Source organism: Brachyhypopomus gauderio, chromosome 20, assembly GCF_052324685.1.
Source record: "Brachyhypopomus gauderio isolate BG-103 chromosome 20, BGAUD_0.2, whole genome shotgun sequence".
NCBI classification, from domain to species: Eukaryota; Metazoa; Chordata; class Actinopteri; order Gymnotiformes; family Hypopomidae; genus Brachyhypopomus; species Brachyhypopomus gauderio.
The window spans coordinates 4528773-4551525 of NC_135230.1; the positions used below are offsets into that span (position 1 = coordinate 4528773).

The following is a 22753-nucleotide window of genomic DNA, read 5'->3' on the forward strand; positions in this document are numbered from 1 at the left end:
ACTAGTGAAGGAATAACAAGCTACCTGCTAGCTTATGGTGGATGATGTCCCAGATGTGCTTGATTGTATTTAGGTCTAGAGAATGGGCAGGCCAGGCATCAATGCATTCATCATGCAGGAACTGCTGGCACACTTCAGCCACATGAGGCCTTCGTCTTGGGAATAACGTATACGTGTCAGTTTCATTGTCCATATATACACTGCTCCAAAAATAAAAGGAACACTTAAACAACATAATGTAACTCCAAGTCAACCACACTTCTGTGAAACCAACCTGTTCAGTTAGGAAGCAACACGGATTGTGAATCAATTTCCCCTACTGTTGTGCAAATGAAACGGACCACAGGTAAAAATGAGAGTCAGTTAGCTAGATACCCCCTTTAAAGGAGTGCTTCTGCAAGTGGTGACCACAGACCTTTTCTCTGTTCTCATCCTTTCTGGCTGATGTTTTGGTCACTTTGGCATTTTGTCAGTTCTCTCACCATACAGGTAGTAGCATGATGCGGTGTCTACAACCCACAGAAGTTGCTCAGGTAGTGCAGCTCATCCAGGATGGGACATCGATGTGAGGTGTGGCAAGAAGGTTTGCTGTGTCTGTCAGCATAGTGTCCAGAGCATGGAGCAGATACCAGGAGACAGGCCAGTACACCAGGAGACATGGAGGGGGCCGTAGGAGGGCAACAACCCAGCAGCAAGACCACTAACTCCTCCTTTGTGTAAGGAGGAACAGGAGGAGCAGTGCCAGAGCCCTGCAAAATGACCTCCAGCAGGCCACTAATATCCATGTTTCTGCTACATTTAAAAAGCATTTAGCTTATTCATGATAAGTGATTTTTTTCACAGGTGAGCTAAATGATGCAATATGTCTCAAAACGATTCCACAAAATAGACTAAACATAACCTGGTAAGACAAATGGAATAACACTGTATGTTTGAACTAGAAACGAGTTGTTATACAGTATCTCATCATAGAACGGAAATGAATTAGTAAAGCTCTTGAAATTTAACTAGCTAGGTTACTAATGCTTTAAAAGGATTTTTAAAAGGCCTTTGCTATCGGGCACCGTACATTTGAGACAGGTTGAAGTCAGAGGCAACAAAATTCAGAAACATAATTTAAATGCAAAAAATATCAGCGCTAGAAATTCAAAGACATTTAAATTTCAAAATCTAGTGAGACGCATTTGCTACCATAGTTGTTGTAACCACGTGTAGTCTGAAGGGAGCGCAAATACACTTCTGAGCATGCATGCATGTGTCAAAACTGCATTCGTGTAGTTCTTTGCGTAAAGCTCGTGTAGACGTGTTTAGACTATGATTAGGCCTGTATGCACGGAGAAGTCATAAAACTCCATCGCTCTGCAGTATGGACGAATATATAATAAAACTGTAGGTTCGGCTCGAGGAGTTCGTTTTTTAAAGCTTGAGCAGGCTTTTTTTTTTTTTTTTTAGATACGAGGGCTGTTTAAAAATCAGGGATTATTTAAATCACCCAACAAAGATGCACACAATATATAACCAAGAGCACACCTATATAACTAAGATCATTTCCCTCACTTTAGATCCTGTTTGATTAGTTCCCCAAAATATTGAAATATAATTTCTTTTTTTTCAGTGTAACACTGCTCTTTTTTTCAGTGTAACACTGCGTAAATAAAATATTGTACAACATGTTAACTCGCTGTATGCTCCCGACATCATCCATGCCCTAGTGCGGCGTTTGTGAGGTCAAGTATTCTGCACTTTCTCGTCCTTCCTTCCTGCGACCCTATTGGGCGCAGATGTTTGATCGACGTGCCGGTCGAGGCACCTGAAGTCGAGTGAAGCTGCACCCAGCGTCACGGGGCGCGCCCACTCCGCACGAGCGGCGTGAAGACTGAAGGATGGAATGAAAGACGAGCGCGAGAAGGCGTGAAATCCGGCTGCTATCGTTTACGGTCCGCGGCGTGCGCGCCGTTCATGTAGACCATTTGTGGGGGAAACAGCGCGATAGGCTACGATTACCCTTTATCATTAGAACGCGTTACGATGCAGTCAAGATTTTGTAGGAAAACCAAATGCGTAATTTAAGAAATGACAAAAGAATGACAGTTTAAGCATTCTATTTTTCTACGCCATTTAATTTTTGTTAATCGGTGCCCATCCTCCTCGCCTTCCCTCCCTCCTTCTCTAAGCCCGAACCAAGATTCCGCTATGGTGGACGCAACTGAGGCAAGAAAAGCGGACACAATACCGGACATCAAACCGCTGGACCGGTACGATTTCGGCAAAGCCAAAACGCGCGCCAGTGTCCGCTGGCTTTTGACCAAGGCATTCGGGTCTGAAGGTAGGCCCGGCTGTTCTGTGTTTTTGTTTGCGTGACATGCGTGGAAAAGACTTGATAACGGTGTTTTGTAAAATATATGTATCAGATGCGGTGCGTTGTAATGGTTATTTGCCATCACTGTGAGAAATACCTGGTGGATCAATATGATATATTTTCAAACGAGACGCGTGCCCACGGGGATGCGAGTGGCGCAGCGGCGCTTTGCACAAAGCCACTCAAATGTGAAAGCTGGCTCGAGACAGACGCATCTTGTACAGGTATGAGGGATTTTCACGCAAGGCTCGTTCAAATAATAACAATAACTATAAAAAACGGTCCCTTATGTTAAGGCAATTTCTGCAATTCAGGTGATGTGAGGACCGGCCGGTTTCTCATTCACAGCACCGGTAACTAGGAGAAGGGCGTCGTCCCCGTGCATCCTGGGATCATGTTGGTTGAGAAGAAGCACGCGTGCACATCTCTCTCTCTCTCTCTCTCTCTCTCGGTGATAAATACGGACTCATATACGACGTAATTAGCAACGCGGCACTGAGTTCACGGCAAGTGCGGAAAACGTTATTTATTTTTAATTGCGACGAGCCTCGGTCGTCTGTTGTGCTTTTGTCGCAGACCGAACAACGAGATTTCAGGTAGATGTGTCGCAATATGGGTTAGTGTGTCAAAAGGAGACACACACACGTTCACTGACAGCGAGATATTATATTGCCAACGCCCACATAATCTCAGGTGGGCCTATACCTTTTGGTATTTATGTAGATCTCTCTCTCTCTCCCTTCTCTCTCTCTACCTCTCCCCCTCTCTCAATCTCTAGAGATTTTCTAGAAAGGTTTGATAAATCTATACACATATCACAAAGACAACAAAATGTGCTCACACCAAACCAAACAGAGTTTGAAACGACATGAGTTACCTGTTTGTGTGTTCGTATCAGGTACAGCTGCTTTGGTATGATGAATTGTGTTCCAACACTGTAGCACTGACAGGACACAGGTATATTAGTGACACAGGTGTATTAGTGACACATGTGTATTAGTGACAGAGGTGTATTACTGACACAGGTGTATTAGTGACACAGGTGTATTAGTACGGGATAAAAATACAAAGCATGGGCCAAGAACATGAACCTGCAGTTTGTACATAGTAACATTATGTATAAATATACAGGTAAGAGGGTCAGCATGTTGTGCTTGTGTGAACAAGAATGTTCAGTAGTTCAGACTGTGAGGTGCGTTAGTAATGATTTTATACTTCAGTAGTGCTGGCTGTGTTAGGTCTGTCAGCAGTGATTATGCTTCAGTAGTGACTACAGTAGTGCAGGCTGTGTGAGGTGCATTAGTAGTGATTATACTTCAGTAGTGCAGGATGAGGTGTGGGTCAGTAATTGTCATTTGTCAGTAGTGATTATACTTTGGTAGTGCAGTCTGTATGAGGTGTGTCAGTAATGATCATACATCAGTAGTGGTTATACTTCAGTAGTGCAAGCTGTGAGGCGTCTCAGTATAACAACATTCTCTTTTTGATTCAACCTTTATAAGTGCTGGCTGGTTTACTTAAGCAAACCCCCCTCATTCTATTCTGCCTTAAAATCTCCTCCCCTCACTCTACCCCCTCCATTTTAATTCTGCACTGTATGACGAGGTAGGTTCCATAATGTACTCCATACCAAATCAATTATAATCCTACAGTTTAGTTAATATAAATACATCACTAGACTCAAATACATTCCTGGATTCTTTGTCGGCAGCTTTGCTGCGTATTATTCCTTTGATGACCATTTTAAGATTAGTTACAGTTCTATACAGGTAGCTAGTATTACACAGCGTGGTCCGCCAGCTAAACCAGCGGGTTGAGTTATTCCTGATAATCTTTTTTATACAAGGAGGATGCGAGGAGAGCAGAAAAGAGGCGGGAGGGCCTATCCAAAAACTTCAGAACACAACGCATAGTCTATTTGACAACTGTGGTAACACAGCAGACATCCACAATCAGTACTGATTATACTTCAGTAGTGCAGGCTGTGTGAGGTGTGTCAGTAGTGATCATACTTCAGTACTGATTATACTTCAGTAGTGCAGGCTGTGTGAGGTGTGTCAGTAGTGATCATACTTCAGTAGTGATTATACGTCAGTAGTGCAAGCTGTGTGAGGTGTGTCAGTAGTGATCATACTTCAGTACTGATTATACTTCAGTAAACGAACAGACTCGGGGATAGTTTCTTTCCAAAGGCTATCACAATATTAAATGGGAATTTGCACAAACTGTGATTGTCTGTGGACTGTGTGCCTTATCTGTTGTCTGAGTGTTTGTATGTTTGGAAACCCTTTTGAACAATAGCGCTTTTCTTCTTTGCACACTAGTTTTTATTAGCAAGTCTCTAGGTTTTGTCAATTATATGTTTACATATTGCACCATGTTCTCGTCATTATATGTTAACATACTGCACTATGTGCACTTTCAAGGAACAGTTTTCCAATCTCATTATACTATGTATACTGTGTATGCTGTGTATAATGACAATAAAGGCTTTCTATTCTATTCTAGTGCAGGCTGTGAGAGGTGTGTCAGTAGTGATCATACTTCAGTAGTGATTATACGTCAGTAGTGCAAGCTGTGAGAGGTGTGTCAGTAGTGATCATACTTCAGTACTGATTATACTTCAGTAGTGCAGGCTGTGAGAGGTGTGTCAGTAGTGATCATACATCAGTAGTGCAGGCTGTGAGAGGTTTGTCAGTAGTGATCATACTTCAGTAGTGATTATACATCAGTAGTGCAGGCTGTGAGAGGTGTGTCAGTAGTGATCATACATCAGTAGTGCAGGCTGTGAGAGGTGTGTCAGTAGTGATCATACTTCAGCAGTGATTATACTTCAGTAGTGCAGGCTGTGAGAGGTGTGTCAGTAGTGATCATACTTCAGTAGTGATTATACATCAGTAGTACATGCTGTGAGAGGTGTGTCAGTGATATAATCTTAATTCAGCCACACTACTCTCCCCTGAGAAATAACACAGCATTTCATCATCAGAGTCATTTAATCATGGTTTAGTAACCTTCATGAACTCATTCATCCTTATTAGATTAATACCAGCATTCTGTGACTTATTTAAAAAGTTGTGACATACCCACACACTGCAAAAAAACAAAACAAAAAAAATTACCTTTGCAAATTTAGATGATATCTCAATGAAGGGGTGGAGAAAATCAGATGAGTGGTGGTACTATTCTAACAGTTCTAACAGAACGATTACGAAAAGATTAGATCATTCATTCACACATTCATGCACTTAAGATAATGACTATTACTTGTAGACTCGTAGATTACTTGTAGATATTATTACTTGTAAATGTTTATTCTATTCTTCCCCCCTCTCTCTCCCCCTGCTTCTCTCTGCCTCTCTAGACAGTTTTCCTGCAGATCTCAGGGAACGTCTCCCTGGTGAACAGTATGGAGAAGGCCTCAGTCCTGCTCTCTTGCGCTCCCTGGTGTCCTGTGAGCTGTACTGCCGCGCTTACCCCTCTCTCCTGCAGAGGGAGCACCACGCACCCTCTCACACGCAATCCAGCTGCTCGTCTGCCCCTACAGACCACGGGAGTCTCCTGCAGCTGCTCCAGCAACGCGGCCTGCATGCGACGCACACACACACACACAAACCCGTCACGGACGTGCAGCTCACCAGCAAACCCATCAACATGGTGAGCACAGTCCTATGACCACACGTGTGTGTTGGTGCATCTGTCCTTGTGTGTGTGTGTGTGTGTGTGTTTGTGTGTGTGTGTGTGTGTGTGTGTATCTGTTCACGTGTATGCGTGTGTGACAGGGTGGTCCTTGCTTGTAGTCTTTTTGGATATATTTGTCATATTTACTTTCTATTTAAAAACATATATATTTTAAAGCATTTGCAGTCACAAAGCTACTTTATAGACCTGAAACGCCCTGTGACACAGTCTATGCCATCATGATCCACTATCTGTGTTCAGATTAAACACTGAGAACCAAAGGCAGGTTCTAGAAGCAAAGAGGGTTCTAAAAAGCAAAGACACATTCTAGAACCAAAGATGGGTTCACACAGGAAATAGTCTCACAGGAGTGTGGAGGGGGTTAGCTATCACATGCTTCAGGCCAGACAGGAGGGTCAAAAGTGCTGTAACTTTTATAATTCTGGCTTTAAATAGATATTTGTCTCTTTCTCCATAAGTTCAGTATTTGGGTCAAATCTTTGGTGTGATTTTCAATGGATGAGATTGAGTCTCAGAGTGTTAGGATGTCTGAATATGTCCATATCTGAAGGTATATGCCAAGAGGAAGAAAAGGTGTAGCATGAATTGAACATTTTATTTTTCTGTGTCTGCTTTGAGCTGTTCCTTGATATTCTCAGTCTGCATTTACTCTGTGTTTCCCCTTGTGTTTCCTCTCTCTTCTCTGATTGGTTGCAGGGAGCCCATTTGGCTGTGATAGATTCACTGATGGCACTGGCTGCCATGGAGACTATGGGCGTGGTTAAGATGGCCAAGGAGGCGGATCAGTTTGGTGATGGGGCCAGCTGGGAGAATTCCCTTCTCTTCTGGATCAACAAGGTTTTCTAAAGTCCAAAGTCTAGAACTTTCTTAACTGGATCTAGCTCTCTTGAATAAGGAACATTAGACGTGAGACCATGATATTGTGAAGTCTGTATAGATGTCTGTATCTAGAAGAGCTCTAGATTCACAGTGAGTGGGAGTGAGTTAGGTAAACCTGCAGAATGCATTTATCATACTTTAATGTGCGTCTTGTATCACAGTTGATTCAGAAGCTGAGGGAGAGAACAGAGGCAGAGGACGTGAGAAAGACAGAGCCCTGTACAGCACTACAGCCAACACAACCTGCAGTAAATACACACACACACACACACACACACACACACACACACACACACACACACACACACACACAGTAAATACTCAGTAAATACTCAGTAAACACACACACACACACACACACACAGTAAATACTCAGTAAACATACACATACACACACACACACACACACACACACACACACACACACACACACACACACACACACACACACACACAAGACAGAGCCCTGTACTACACTACAGCCAACACAACCTGCAGTAAATACACACACACACACGCGCGCACACACACACACACACACACACACACACACACACACACACACACACACACACACAAGGCAGAGCACTGTACATCACTACAGCCAACACAACCTGCAGTAAATACACACACACACACACACACACAAAGTGTTTTACTGGCTTTTTCTCCCATCAATGTTAACACCTCTCCTTTCTCTTTTTCTCACTCTTCAATTTGTGTGAAACAGTGTCCCACACGCTGGTACTGGAAGCTGGTCCCAGTGAGTAATCAGTCATACACACACACACACACACACACCCTGACCTTCCCCTCTGTATCAGTCCATAAAGCACAGGCAGCTTATGTGGGCAGCAGAGGGAGAATGTGATGAACTCAAAACGTGGAAATGGAAACAATAAATAAATTGATGTAAAAAATGACATCATCAGAGTTTTAACAAACACACCAGAGGTTTAATAAACACACCAGGGCTTCCACCACTTTATCATCCATGTCTCCCTTTATCCGTCTGTCTCTCCATCACTCTACCTTTCTCTGACTGTCCATCTGTCTTTCTCCATTACTTTCCCTTTCTCTGTCCAACTGTCTCTCTCTCCCTCTCTCCATCACAACACCTACTTCTCCACCTCGGTCTCAGAGAGCCCTGCCCTGCTCAGGTTTATGAATCTCTCGCTCCGACACCCCTGATGAGCTCAGAAGAGCTGGGTCATCGGGGCGTTAGCTTCACGAGTGCTGTAAGTCAGGCACACTTTACCGCGGTCAGATGGAGACTGGATCTCCTGTTCAGGACGTCTCCTGACTCATCATCTCTAATCCATAGTCGGTCTCGTTTTCACATTTTTGTCCTTCTTTTCCCAAAGTTAAAACCTGTAATGTATGTGTGTATTTTTATTGTGTATATAGAATTTGCATTGTACTTTGTCACCCTTGTTGTATTGAAAAAATATTTTTATTCTTGTAGTCTAATCATGGTAAGTTATTTTTTTCCTGTGGAGGAAGGCGGAGCTTTACACGTGTTTTATTAGAAGCATTCTGATTGGTTATTGGGATTTGATGGATGTCTATAGCAGTTCATAGTAATGAATATGTGGTGTGTCGTCTTCTTCTTGATCATCCTTAATTCTCTGACCAATCAGAATCACTGTATTACTGGTAACTGCTTAACTCTCAGCCAGTGAAATCAAGGGCTTCCACTGTAAACCCACCCAGACCGTAAAGCTGAGTTCAGTAGGAGATTTGACAGACGTCACAGCGTGCGGAATCTCTCCTAAGACTCCGCCTCCTGCTCATTTTGCTCCTCCTCTTCCTGGTGTAACTGTGTGTGTGACTCTGGTTGCCTTGGTGGCAGTTGCCGTGGCATTTACACCTGTCCTCCTCTCTCTGCCGTCCTGCATCCAGCATGCCATTGCCTTTTGTTTGAAGGAGTCGGGGAAAAAACCTCCTGTGGTAACGTATAGACCAGCCTGCTGTCTCCATGACAACACCACTCACACACACACACACGCACACACACACACACACGCACACCGTGACTACTGCCCCTCCCCCATCACTCTGCTCCATCCTCATTGTTGAGTGTTAGTGCCAGGTCTCTCTCTCTCTCCACCTCTCCCCCCCTCACTCTGCCTCTCTCCCCCCTCCTCCCTCTCTCTCTCTCTCTCTCTCTCTCTCACTGTTTCTTGTCCATGTCTCATCTCTTCCTCGCTTTCCCTCTTTTTCTCTTTTCTTTACACACAGTCTCTCTCACTACCTTTCCTTTCTCTCTGTTTCTCTCTCTCTCTCTCTCTCTCTCTCTCACACACACACACACACACACACACAGTCATTTAACTACTCAGTGTTTTCATTCTCATGAAATAACTGGTGTTGTGTGCCATGGTCTGTTCAGTATGTTGACATGTCTTCTCCATTCTTAGGTCTTTCTTTTCCTTTATTTCTCTGTATTCTTTAGCAGCTTCTTGGTAGCAGAGTTGGATCACAGGTCATGACTAATAGATCACAGATCTTGACTAGTAGATCACAGGTCGTGGATAGTAGATCACACATCGTGGCTAATAAATCACAATTTGTGACTAGTAGATCACAGGTCATGACTAGTTGATCACAGATTTCTATGTTTTCATTTTGATTTTTCCTTTTCAGTTGATATTGACTAAAACCTAAAACATAATACTCATCATTTTATAACTTGCACAGCTTTACAGTTTTTGGCAGAGAGAGAGTGTTTCACTTTCTTTTTAACTTAAACACTCAATCACTGGTTCATTTCCATTGCCTGCACTTTCATGGTTTGACCACTGGATGGCGAGCTTGACAGAGCTTCTGCTTCACAGCCTGCACTTCAGCAGCCTACACACACACACACACACACACACACACACACACACACACACACACACACACACACACACACACACACAGCTCCCTATTCCCATCCTCACTGCCCTCACCCTGCAGCTGTGGCCATGTCTTACTGCTGTGTGTGTGTGTGTGTGTGTGTGTGTGTGTGTGTGTGTGTGCTTGTGTGTGTGGGGGTGTGCGTGTGTGTGTGTGCGCGTGTGTGTGGGGGTGTGTGTGCGTGTGTGTGTGGGGGTGTGTGTGCGCGTGTGTGTGGGGGTGTGTGTGCGTGTGTGTGTGTGCGTGTGTGTGGGGGTGTGCGTGTGTGTGTGCGCGTGTGCATGTTTGTGTGTGTGTGCACGCATGTGCGTGCGTGTGTACCTGTGTGTGTGGTTAGATTTGAGCTTCTATGATCTGTTGGCTGGCTTCAGAGATTGTCCTGTGTAGTTGTGCTTCAGTGTTTGCTGTGATTAAATGTGTCGATCTATTAATGTATTCATGTGTATATCGCAGTGAAATGGCTTAAGTTTACAGTAGTGTAAACTTTACATAATGTAAACCCACTGTAAGCCCAACTTGTCATAGGAGCGATTCCTGTTGCACTGTTAAATACGTTAAGCAGATCACTACGATGAAGTTTCTTTTGATCTGGTTCAATTGGCTCACATGATCAACTGAATATAAATTGCTAGAACACACGAGTTGCTCATCCTGTACTGTATGAACAAATGCAGTAAATCACGTTCAAACTAATTAAAAAATGAATCTGATTCACTGAAGTGATGGTATTTCAACATTTGAATACCCCCCTCTCCCTTTTCTCTTTCTGAACCATCCCCACTCTCCTCTCCCTTCCTCTCTCTCTCTCTCTCTCTCCCCTTTCCTCTCCCTCCCTCTCTCTCAGATCCGATACAGGAAGGATAAAGTGCAGTCCAAGCTGAGTCCCACCTTTCCAGTCATATCGGGAGTGAAGGATCTGTCAAATGGATGTGCTATTGCTGCTGCTGTACACTTCTACTGCCCCCAGATCCTGCCCCTGGAGGGTAAGAGAACACAGGAGATACAACTGTATGCTTTTAGCTCCACACACCTTTCTACTGCCCACTGTGAATGCACACACACACACACACACACACACACACACACACACACACACACACACACACACACACACACACACACACGTGTTTAAATGTGAGTTAACCCACCACAGCAGTCTACAAATGCAAGACATTTTATACCTATGACTCTGTTCTAGATGTGTGTCTGAAGGACACAATGACTGTAGCAGACAGCCTGTATAATCTGCAGCTTGTTAGAGAATTCTGTGATGGCAGCTTAAAGAGCTGCTGCCCTCTAGTGTTGGAAGATCTCCTTTACGCCCCACCCCTATTACGGGTAAGACACGCACACACACACAAATAAATAAATAATAAAAATTAATATTACACACATACATTCTGAATGAACACAACATCTGAATATTACACACTATCTTCTAACTTGGCCAAATATGTTTCTTACTGTTCCAAGTAACTGAAGTGACCTATGACCTTTAGGTGAATATCATGTGCTTCCTGTCTGAACTACTAGCCGTTTTCGAAGTACAGAAGCCAGATTTCATTAAACCACTACACTCCCTGGACCTTACAGGTACACACACACACGCACGCACACACACGCACGCATGCACACACACACTCACACACACACTCACACACACACTCACACTCACACTCTGTTTGTTTCATAGACGCTTCTGGTCTGGAGGACTGCACAAGCCCTAGCAGGTGATTTATCTCAGAACAAACTTCATTTCCCAGCATACTTCCTGGCATTTGCTTCACTGGGTTGCATCGTGGGAATTGTTGTTTGCTGTTGCAGTGGCTCCCCGTTCTTGTTTAAGCAGCCCCTCCTACCCATCTCATCCACTACTTCTCCTGGGGCAGGAACAGGTGAGGGTGCATGCTGGGATTTGTAGTCCTGTGTAATGGAGGGCTGCAGTTTATGGTGGTGTGTTCTGCAGTTGTGTCCACGTCAGTAATTCTTGCTGCTCTTGCTGTGTTTGCTCAGAGGGCCGTGGCTGGAGGACGAAGCAGATGAGGTATGTTGGCCCTCAGCGGCGTGTCTGCACACGTGTCCTCACGTGTCCTCTAACTTCACGTGTACAACTGCTGTTCAGATCAGTCGGTTCAGTTCAGGTTTGACAGGTGCATCTCAATAAATTAGAGTATCATCAAAAAGTTTATAGCACCTGTATGTATAGTTACATGACAGGTCCATGCCAAGCCAGCAATATCATATACTTTCTCTGTCTTTCTCTTTCTCCATGTTTCTCTCTCTCTCTCTCTCTCTCTCTCCCCATATCCTTTTCAGCCGTCCTCTCTCTGCTGTAGCTTTTAGCATTCCTTTCCCTCTGGACAGTGACGTTGATGTTGTCATGGGCAACCCGCTCTTTCGTTCTGTAAGCACTGACAGCCTCACCATGGCGACTAATCCTGCCCCTTACACGCCTCCGGAAGATCTGAGTAAGCTGATTGGTCAGGCCCCACTGGGGGAGTTGCCCACCATTGAGGAAGCACTACAGGTCATCCACACAGGTCGTTCTGTGCGGAGCGAACCTAGACAGAGGCCAGAGGGGGCGCCAGCAGGCTTCTACCTCCATCTCCCCGAGGCCAGACTGAGCAGCTCCGCCCCCTGTCACTCAGGGCTGATGTACCGACCAATCAGAGGTGGTTCTGACAGCAATGGCAGACGAGGAGGTGGTGCCAGAAGGATGGCGGACTCCTCAAGAGATGACGACTCTGTTCTTCGAGATGGAAGTATAGATTCTGATGCATCTGAGGAGTTGTCCAAAAGTTCCACCTCCAATCCTGGGACTCCTTCCAATGGCCCCAACGGTGCCCGTATGACGAGCTTCGCTGAGCGCAGGAAGAAGCTTCCGGAGTCCCCAGTGACGTCCAGGCTGCAGGAGGAGGATGAACCTTTGAGCCCTGGGATGGTGAGCCCAGTTGGCACAGTGGAGGCTCAGGAACTGGGAGCGCGTCTGGAGGAGAAACGCAGGATCATTGAGGCCCAGAAGAGGCGGATTGAGGCAATCTTCAGCAAGCACAGACAGAGGCTTGGCAAAAGTGCTTTCCTCAAGCTGCAGAGGGAGCAGGGAGAGGGAGGAGCCAAGGACAGGGTCGGAGAAGAGGCGGAGTCACTCAGTCTGGAGGAGAGGCTGACTCGTATGGAGGAGGAGCTGAGGAAGGAGGAGGAGCAAGAGAGTGAGGAGAGAAAGAGGGAGAAGAACAGCGAGGACCAAGGGAAAGAGAAGGATGGGCTGAAAGGAGACGAAGACGGACAGGGCAGTGTCAAAGCCCCGCCCAAACTGGAGAAGCAGGTGACGTTCTCAGTGGAGGCCAAGAAAGAACCGGAGAAAGAGCAGCCATTGGTTGAATACAATGAGGCAGTGTCAAAACTAAGCTCCGCCCTACAGTCACTACAGAGGGACATGCAGCGACTCACAGAACAGCAGCAGAGACTGATGGGAAACAAAACTGCACTCTCACCCAAAACCACACTTTCTAGAAAGACCCCGCCTCCGAGCAAAGCATGGATCATACCAGCCAGTCCAAAAAGTCCGAAAACTCCAGCCACGCCCCCTCACCTATCCCGTGAGTCAACGTGTGAACTCTCCCCCTGTGGTTCACCATCACGAAGAAATGATCCCAAGTCCCCCGCCCTCAGCTCCCCTCGTAAGCTCCATCGTGCCACATCCAAGAGCCCCAGGCGGCAGCAGCACCGGCCGTGCGATCTGAGTTTCCCGCCCCTCACCCGTGCCCTGGCACCCACTCAGAACGTCGACACCCTCCCGCACTTGCGACGCGTGTCTCCCAGCCAGTGCCAGGTGCAGACCAACTCCTCGCTACGGCTCGGTGGCCCCCAGACCCCACCAGAGCCTGCGCTCCCTGCCCAAGCCACCCCAGTCCAGGACAGCACCTCAGATTCGGGCTCCAGCAGCGAACACACTCCTCTCTTCAGCCTTGAGCTGGAAGTTGGCCCTCCTCCACCCCCTGCTGGTAAATATTTGCAATGACTGATCTTGAGAAGTCATAAGTACTAATTTTTTTTAAAGCAAGAGATAAAGAAAACTATTATTTTTGTGCTGGATGTCTGAACATGCCTTGTACAGATTTATGTACGTAATTATATAGCAGAATATAAATGCCAGCATTGTTAAACGTAGTACATTTAGTTAGAATACCGTTTACAAATAAACTACAGTAAAAATTAATCAGTAATGGTAATGGAGGGCTACATGTTTTAAACCCACCTCAGTGGGACTACATGTGTGGCTTAAATACTTATGTGTAGGTGTAAATACCTTATATAGGTGTTGCCTTATACAAGTGTAACATTATGTTGGTGTTACTGTGACGGGCAGGGAGTGCAAAATAAAATGGGAGCGATCACGCCAAGTCTCTAAAATGCGCAAACCAAAACCCTGTGACAAGACCCAAATGAAGGATACAATGACCAGCTGTCAACTGGTACAAAGACAAGACGTATATAGACAAACAAATGACCGTTAGGTGGTGCAGATCACTGGCCCCGCCCACCTGAGGGACGAACACAACGCAACAACAAGACAACTGCTGCTGTAGATGGGGGCGACCAGCATGAGGCCTGCCGTACCGTGACAGTTACCTTAAATAGGTGTAGCCATATACAAGTGTAACCTTATGTAGGTGGAATCTTACACAGGTAGAACATTATGCAGGTGAACATTATGTAGGTGTAGCCAGAAATTCTAGGACTACTAGAATCATTATAGGTATTGGTTTGTAATTTTTCAAATTATTGTTTGGGTTCTGATTGTAATCTTATGATTTTCATGCTGCTATATTACAAGCCATTAACACCAGACTCAAAAACCAAAAGCAAATGGTTCAGATATTTTGTTTTTTTCAAATTAAAACTGAATTAAAAAGGAAAAGTGAAAATATACAACATCATGAATAGTAATATATTTGTGTAATTGTGAGAATATTTTAAGAAGATAATAGCCCTCTCCCTGAAATGTTGTCGTGTTCTGTCACTGATTCGTTGTTGTTCTCTCACTGATTCGTTGTTCTGTTCTCACCGATTCATTGTCGTGTTCTGTCACTGATTCATTGTTGTGTTCTCACTGATTCATTGTCGTGTTCTGTCACTGATTCATTGTTGTGTTCTCACTGATTCATTGTCGTGTTCTGTCACTGATTCATTGTTGTGTTCTCACTGATTCATTGTCGTGCTCTATCACTGATTCGTTGTTGTTGTTCTCACTGATTCGTTGTTGTTGTTCTCACTGATTCGTTGTTGTTGTTCTCACTGATTCGTTGTTGTTCGCACTGATTCGTTGTTGTGTTCTCACTGATTCATTGTCATGCTCTATCACTGATTCGTTGTTGTTGTTCTCACTGATTCGTTGTTGTTGTTGTTCTCACTGATTCGTTGTTGTGTTCTCACTGATTCATTGTCGTGCTCTATCACTGATTCGTTGTTGTTGTTCTCACTGATTCGTTGTTGTGTTCTCACTGATTCGTTGTCATGCTCTGTCACTGATTGGTTGTTGTTCTCACTGATTCGTTGTTGTGTTCTCACTAATTTCTCACTGTTTCATTGTCCTTTTGCCCCAGGTCAGTATCCTGTGAGCAAAGGTGTTGGCAGTAGTTCTGGTGCCCCATCTGAGTGTTCGTTTGAAAGTGACATGCTCCTCAGCGCCCCCTTGAGGCAGGATGAAGGAGACACAGATCAGGAGCCTCTGGATATTTTTTCCTCAGACTCCATGAGTGATCAGACAGAGACTGAGAGTAGAACAGGAGTTGGACTCTATGTCAAGGTATTTGTGTGTGTGTGTGTGTGTGTGTGTGTGTGTGTGTGTGTGTGTGTGTGTGTGTGTGTGTGTGTGTGTGTGTGTGTGTGTGTGTGTGTGTGTGTTGGGGTGTGTGTGTTGGTGTGGGTGTTGGTGTGGGTGTTGGTGTTGGAGTGTGTGTGTGTGTGTGTGTGTGTGTGTGTGTGTGTGTGTGTGTGTGTGTGTGTGTGTTGGTGTGGGTGTTTGTGTTGGAGTGTGTGTATGTGTGTTGGGGTGTGTGTTGGAGTGCGTGTGTTGGGGTGTGTGTGTGTATGTGTGTTGGGGTATGTGTGTGTTTGTTGGGATGTGTTTGTGTGTGTTTTGCTGTATATGCGTGTTTGTTCACAGCTGTGTAAATCAACCATAGAATCACCATCCTAGGTACAGATAAAACTAGGTAAGAACATTTTTGTTAGTGTTTCAATTTAGATTTGTATCTTGCTAAACTAACATGAACTGTTTCAGTCTGAAACAGACATGTGTAACTTATTTTCATCTCTGTGAGAGAGAATGAAGCTAAAATCCATACATATATGGTGTGTGTGTTACAGCAGCCTCTCTCAGACATATATGGTGTGTGTGTGTGTGTGTGTGTGTTAAAGCAGCCTCTATCAGAGGAGGAGATGGCCCTGAAGAGAGCTCTTCTACTAGAACGCCAGCAGAGAAGAGCAGAGGAAATCAGGAGGAAGAGAGAGAACAGGCAGGACACACACACGCACACACACACTTATATACACACACGCACAAAAACACATACACTCAAACACGCACACACACGCACACACACACATACACACTCACTCATTCACACACACATACTCACGCACACAGACACTTAATTAAACTTAGTTATACACAGTCACTCAGTCATGTACATACACACACACTAATTCAGTTATACATACGCCATCACAGAAGTTTCTCATTTTTGTCCTCTAGTCGACCTTGCTCTACTGAAGACCTCCGTCCCTCAGTGACTCCGCCCCTCTCTCAGTCTCTGCCCACACACACCCTTATTGGACCACCCCAGGTCACGCCTCTGACCACGCCCCAGACCACGCCCCAAGCCACGCCCCCTGGTACACCCCAGCGGCGAGGGGCGTTCACAAAGGCAGAATATGCACGGAGACAGCAGCTGAGAGTCATGGCAGACTTGGAGAAAGTGCTTAAACAGAGACCGTCCCAGCGCAGCGGCAGAAAGACCCACCTCCCCACCAAAACCAGCTCAAACACAAACTCTCCACGCAAAGATAAAGCAGGCAAGTACAGCTAACCTAACTAATCAACGTGTTCACTACACAAGGAAAATACTTTACATACACACAAGCTCAGCAATTAAAACCCAGAGGAACAGGAGAAGGGTAACACACATGCACACACACACGTACACCTTTTGTGTCATCTTAAATAGAGCATCCTTTTTTCTTTTAAGCAAATACAGAGAAATATGTTTCTCCTACTTTCTTTTCTGAATGATAATGATTCAATGATTATTGCTTTTCTCCCAACAATAATTACTCTGTAAATGATACACACTCTCTTAATGATACATTCTCCTCACAGAGATACTCTCCTCTCTTAATGATACTCTCCTACCAGAGATACTCTCCTCTCTTAATGATAAATACTCTCCTCCCAGAGATACTCTCCTCTCTTAATGATAAATACTCTCCTACCAGAGATACTCTCCTCTCTTAATGATAAATACTCTCCTCCCAGAGATACTCTCCTCTCTTAATGATAAATACTCTCCTCCCAGAAATACTCTCCTCCCAGTGATAAATAGTTCTTCTCTTAATGATACTCTCCTCTCTTAATGATAAATACTCTCCTCCCAGAAACACTCTCCTCCCATTGATAAATAGTTCTTCTCTTAATGATACTCTCCTCTCTTAATGATAAATACTCTACTCCCTTTAGTGATTCTTTCCTCTCAATAATTCTCTTTTCTCCACTTGATAAATACTAAATGATAAATACTTCTTTAAATAAATGTATTTTCTCCACTTGACAGCTGGCCCTCCTGAAGGCAGCCAGGCTGACAGTGGTCTGAAGTTGTCTGGGTAATTCACCTCCTCCTCTACTCTTCTATCGCTCTTCTGTTCCCTCGTTATCTTTCACAACCTCATTCTTTTTTCCTTCACTGAGCACCTCTGATTCGCCTTCCAGACTGATGTCACCAGCCCATCTGTCCAATCAGAATGGAGATAAGGACTGGGAAAATGGCTCTAATGCTTCCTCTCCAGCATCTATCCCAGAATACACTGGTAAACACACACACATACACACACACACAGGTAAACACACACATTTGGGGTTTTGGGTTTTTAGTTTGAAGGAAGTTCACAGTTTTGAGAAATATTTGAGAAGCATTGTATTGTGGGAGGAGTCAAATCTCAAGGGGCATCCATAAAGCTTACCAACCTTCTCACAATGTCCTTCAGGAATTTGATCAGCTCAACCCTTTATGCTACCGTAGATCTAACGTGTGTGTGTTTTCAGGGCCCAAACTCTTCAAGGAACCAAGTTTGAAATCTAACAAGTTCATCATCCATAATGCCCTGTCCCATTGCTGCCTGGCCGGCAAAGTTAACGAGAGCCAGAAGAACAAGATTATGGAGGTACTGTACACACCACACACACAAACCACACTTTGTACCACACACACCATACCACACACCACGTACACAACTGGTCTTCCTTCAGCCCATTGGTCACATTCAACTCAGTTCACGTTCTCTTCACACATATCAATCAATCAATCAAATTTTATTTATATAGCGCTTTTTACAACAGTTGTTGTCACAAAGCAGCTTTACAAGTGCCGAGTCCTAGCCCCCAGTGAGCAAGCCAAGGGCGACAGTGGCAAGGAAAAACTCCCTAGTTTTTTTGCATGAGGAAGAAACCTTGAGAGGAACCAAGACTCAGGAGGGGAACCCATCCTCCTCTGGCCGACACCGGTCACCATGACAACAACAACAACAATTTAGACAGAAAGAAGAGAAAGAAAAGGAAAAATATGTAATAATGTCCATCATGATGTATGCATCCGGTTAGGCAGGAGGTGGCTGGCTCAGGATGGATCGCTGGTCTCCTCATCTCATTATTCCTCAAGCAGGCGGGCAGCCATGTGGAGAAATGAAACAGGGAAAATTAGCTCTGTATGAGGACATATACAGGACAGGTAAAATTATAAACATTTCCGGAGTGTGGCAGCAACTCCGGCATTTAGTTAAATTATTACAGCCTAGCTAAAAAGGCAGAACCAGAAGGTAACATAGGCTTGGGGGCATTCTGAGACAATGGCATCCGTCCACTGCACTGTCAACAAACTTGAGTGACCACGAGCAGTGACAGGACGACAGCACCAGCGCCCCAGTCTACCATAAAACCCTTCGTCTATGAACCCCTGGATCTGTACTTTTATCTAAGGGGGGATATTAATTATCAAACGCTAAACTAAATAAGTGGGTTTTCAACCTAGACTTAAAGATTGTGACTGTGTCGGAGTCCCGGACGCATTTAGGAAGATTATTCCAAAGCTGGGGGGCCTTATAAGAAAAGGCTCTTCCCCCTGCTGTTACCTTATTAATTTTTGGAACTAATAAAAGACCAGCACCCTGTGATCTTAGTGGGCGTGGGGGTTCGTAATAGGAAATAAGTTCCTGAAGGTACTCAGGAGCAAGCCCGTGCAATGCTTTATAAGTTAATAAAAGAATTTTAAAGTCAATACGGAATTTAACTGGGAGCCAATCCAGGGCTGATAGGACTGGACTGATATGCTGAAATTTTCTAGTTCTGGTCAGAACCCTGGCTGCGGCATTTTGAACTATTTGAAGTTTATTTAGATTCCTATTTGAACATCCTGACAGTAGTGCATTGCAGTAGTCTAATCTAGAGCTAACAAAGGCGTGCACCAATTTTTCCGCATCATCCTGTGATAATGCATTTCTTAATTTAGCAATGTTACGGAGATGTAGAAAAGCTATCCTAGTAGTATTATCTATGTATTTATCAAATGATAGGTCAGAGTCGAGTATGACGCCTAGGTTTTTGGCTACTGTGCCAGGTGTAATGGGGTAGCCTGCGAGATTAAGCATTAGATCTGGAATTTTCTGTTTTGAGGCCTTAGGGCCCAGAAGGAGAACTTCTGTTTTCAGTTACCGCTGGTAATACCTCTTCATACATACATACATACACACGTCTAGCTGTGACATTATTATAACACAGCATTTTAATTCTGTTTCCTAGGAGATGGACAAAAGCTCAGCAAATCATTTCTTGATCCTCCTTCGTGATGCTAACTGTCAGTTCCGTGCCATCTACACCTTTGGCAGCCAATCAGATGAGCTGCAGCGACTGTGTGGCGTCGGCCCACGTGTCATTTCCTGTTCCGCCATGGAGGCCATCTACAAATACAGCTCGGACAGGAAGCAGTTCACCGTGCTGCCGTCTCGCACTGTGAGCATGAGCGTCGACGCCTTCACTATCCCCGCCCACTTATGGAACACCAAGAAGCAAGGCACTCCCAAAAAAGCAGCCACACCCAAATAGAACAGAGCACACCACCACAACAGGCGTGGCCAAGCAAATGGGACCACACCCCCAAAAAAGCAGCCACACCCATATAGAACAAAGCACACCACCAAACGCAGGTGTGGCTGAACAAATGACGCCACACTCACCCCCAAACCGAGCAACTACTCCCGGAATCAAGACAATGTCTTTAGGACAAAACCCAAATCTACTGTCCTAATCTATATAGGAGAATCTAATCTCAAAATACTAAATGGACTATCAGTCACTGGAAGGTAATTAGAAGCATCTAGCATAATTTTGGCTTACAGGTCTCTTTTGCTGCAGCCTGGATAAAAAAACTAAAGGTTAACATTTTTCATGGGACCACCACTGTCCCAGACGTAATATGATCAGCCCCTACAAAACATAGTGCAAATATCCTTCAAATAAAGCTGTAACAAACTCCCAAAACAAAACTCTTAAACAAGACAAACTCCCAAACCTATCACCCAATACCTGAACAGACAGTAAAAGACCCCCCTAATTGCATGTGAATGGTATATCTGCATCATTTTAGGACAGGCCAGTAATTTTAGGACAGGCCGAACCTATCAAGCACTTAAGGGAGGCAAACCTTATTTGTATATTCACTGCAGAGTTGGACACTTGTGACATGTGATTGATCTTCCCTGAATCTTAGCTCACTAAAGCAAAATGTTCTTAAATTTTTTTTTACGTTTTGAACACTGATGCCTCTCCTAACACACTCACATTTGGCCTTAAAATCAAGCTGTTGATTGGTCGGAGGCTTTTTAGATCTAGGTGCTGGTTGGAGTAGGTGGAGTAAGAAGATTTAGAACTAAGCTCTGACCAGATAGAGGATTTTAAGATCTGGGTTTATACCTTAGTTTAGGTTCATTTCCTCACCTGAGCATAATTCTGATCTGGATCAGTCTTGCTCTGAATTGCTTTATGGTTCCTAGCCCTGTATATTTGAGGTTTCATGTTTATTGTAAATGTCTATACTTTTTTTGTTTGGACTTTTTTTTACAGTCTGACACACTGGATCCTGTAGAGTTTAAAGAGTTTTCTGCCATGTACAGAAGAACTGGGATTTCATTTATCCTCTTCTGGATGTGTGAGGACTTTTATACATTCAACACATCTTAACACCTCACGTTTAGTAATTAGTATTTTTAAATAACTACAAATTGTCTATGACAATTCTAGAATTAGAACAATTAATTCCTGAAATAGAGACTTGTTGATGACATAAGCAGTTTTCAACTGTATAATTTAATAAAAAAAATAGTGTGTGTGTGTGTGTGTGTGTGAGAGAGAGAGAGAGAGATTGTGCACGATTGTGCACACGTGCATTTGTGGTGCGTATTTGGGTCTGGTGTCTTCATGTTTCGGACAATATTTCGGAACGAGTCTGTTTTGGGAACTCAGTGTGGACTCCACACTGAATAGCCATCTGTAAATATTGTAAGATTTGTGTGTCCAAGGCACATTACCATTATCCTCCCATATGCAAAAGGTCTGTAGAACCCTATAAGGATCACACAACATACATGACATAAACAATGTGTAAATATTAATGTGTGGTGTAGTACATTTCACACATCTTAAAATACCTTACATTAAAAAGTCATTAAAAGCATTTAAAAAGCTCTGGAAAAATTAAGACCAGTGCATAATTATCAGTTTTTTCCTATTTATAGATGTGTTTGAGTAAAATCTACATTTTAGTTTCATTCTGTAATCTACTGAAAAGCATTCCACCCAAATTCCAATTAAACATAAAAACAATACAATGAAGCTTTTTAGACATTTAATAATGAAAAGAAATTCATATATTTTTAAAACAATACTGTTGAAACAGATGATGGAGACGATAGAGAAATCGTCGTCCTGGCATCTGTTCCATCAGTCTTTCACATTGCTTAGTAAGTAAGATATGGATCAGGTGATCATGTAATCAGTTCCTCGTTAAGTAAAATGTTGATCAGGTGGTCATGTAATCAGTACCCCGTTAAGTAAGACGTTGATCAGGTGATCACATAATCAGGACCTCGTTAGGTAGAATGAGGTGGGCTCATGTCGGAGTTCCACACACTGGAAAGGCTGCAGTGTATGTAGAGAAGAATGACTGGAGTGGGCTTTTCATTTTTCCAGAGCTGCAAATGAGAAAATGTTACTGTATATGACAGAAACCATAGTCATTTAAAATATGATGAAATGTTTTACAATAACAAACTTTAGGATTTTTACAGACCTTTTTTAACATGAGCCATTTCTGTTGTGTCCAGATGTGAAAGAATTCAGCTGTGCTGTGCAGTGCTGGTGCAAGCTGGTGGTATTTTTGGATGGTCCCAAACTGGTGATTATATTTGGATGGTTCCAAATGCGTGATGTTTTAGGGCGGTCCCAAACTGGTGATATATTTGGATGGTTCCAAACGGGTGACGTTTTAGGATGGTCTCAAACTGGTAATATTTTTGGATGGTTCTTAACTGCTGATGTATTAGTCGGTCAGAAGCTGCTGACATTCTTGTGATGTTTTTGAATAA

The 22753-nt window shown here is 44.0% G+C and overlaps 1 protein-coding gene across 5 annotated transcripts; it reads left to right on the top strand.

Moving 5' to 3' along the window:
- Positions 1 to 1721: 1721 nt before the first annotated feature.
- On the top strand, positions 1722 to 21995 carry LOC143484142 (calmodulin-regulated spectrin-associated protein 3). 5 transcript variants are annotated; one of them, XM_076982695.1, is made up of 21 exons: positions 1722 to 2326; positions 5724 to 6016; positions 6758 to 6898; positions 7102 to 7188; positions 7671 to 7703; positions 8843 to 8890; positions 10686 to 10824; positions 11040 to 11179; positions 11341 to 11434; positions 11535 to 11571; positions 11666 to 11736; positions 11855 to 11885; positions 12158 to 13845; positions 15448 to 15650; positions 16265 to 16362; positions 16602 to 16921; positions 17677 to 17725; positions 17832 to 17929; positions 18165 to 18283; positions 19914 to 20123; positions 21234 to 21995. In XM_076982695.1, the coding sequence occupies exons 1-21, from the start codon at positions 2194 to 2196 to the stop codon at positions 21348 to 21350; spliced, it is 4149 nt and encodes a 1382-aa protein (XP_076838810.1). In that variant the 5' UTR covers positions 1722 to 2193; the 3' UTR covers positions 21351 to 21995. The 5 variants fall into 5 exon arrangements, with proteins under 5 accessions (XP_076838810.1, XP_076838811.1, XP_076838812.1 ...); XM_076982696.1 differs by having other exon boundaries at positions 16268 to 16362; XM_076982697.1 differs by having other exon boundaries at positions 19914 to 21995.
- The last annotated feature ends 758 nt before the right edge of the window (positions 21996 to 22753 follow it).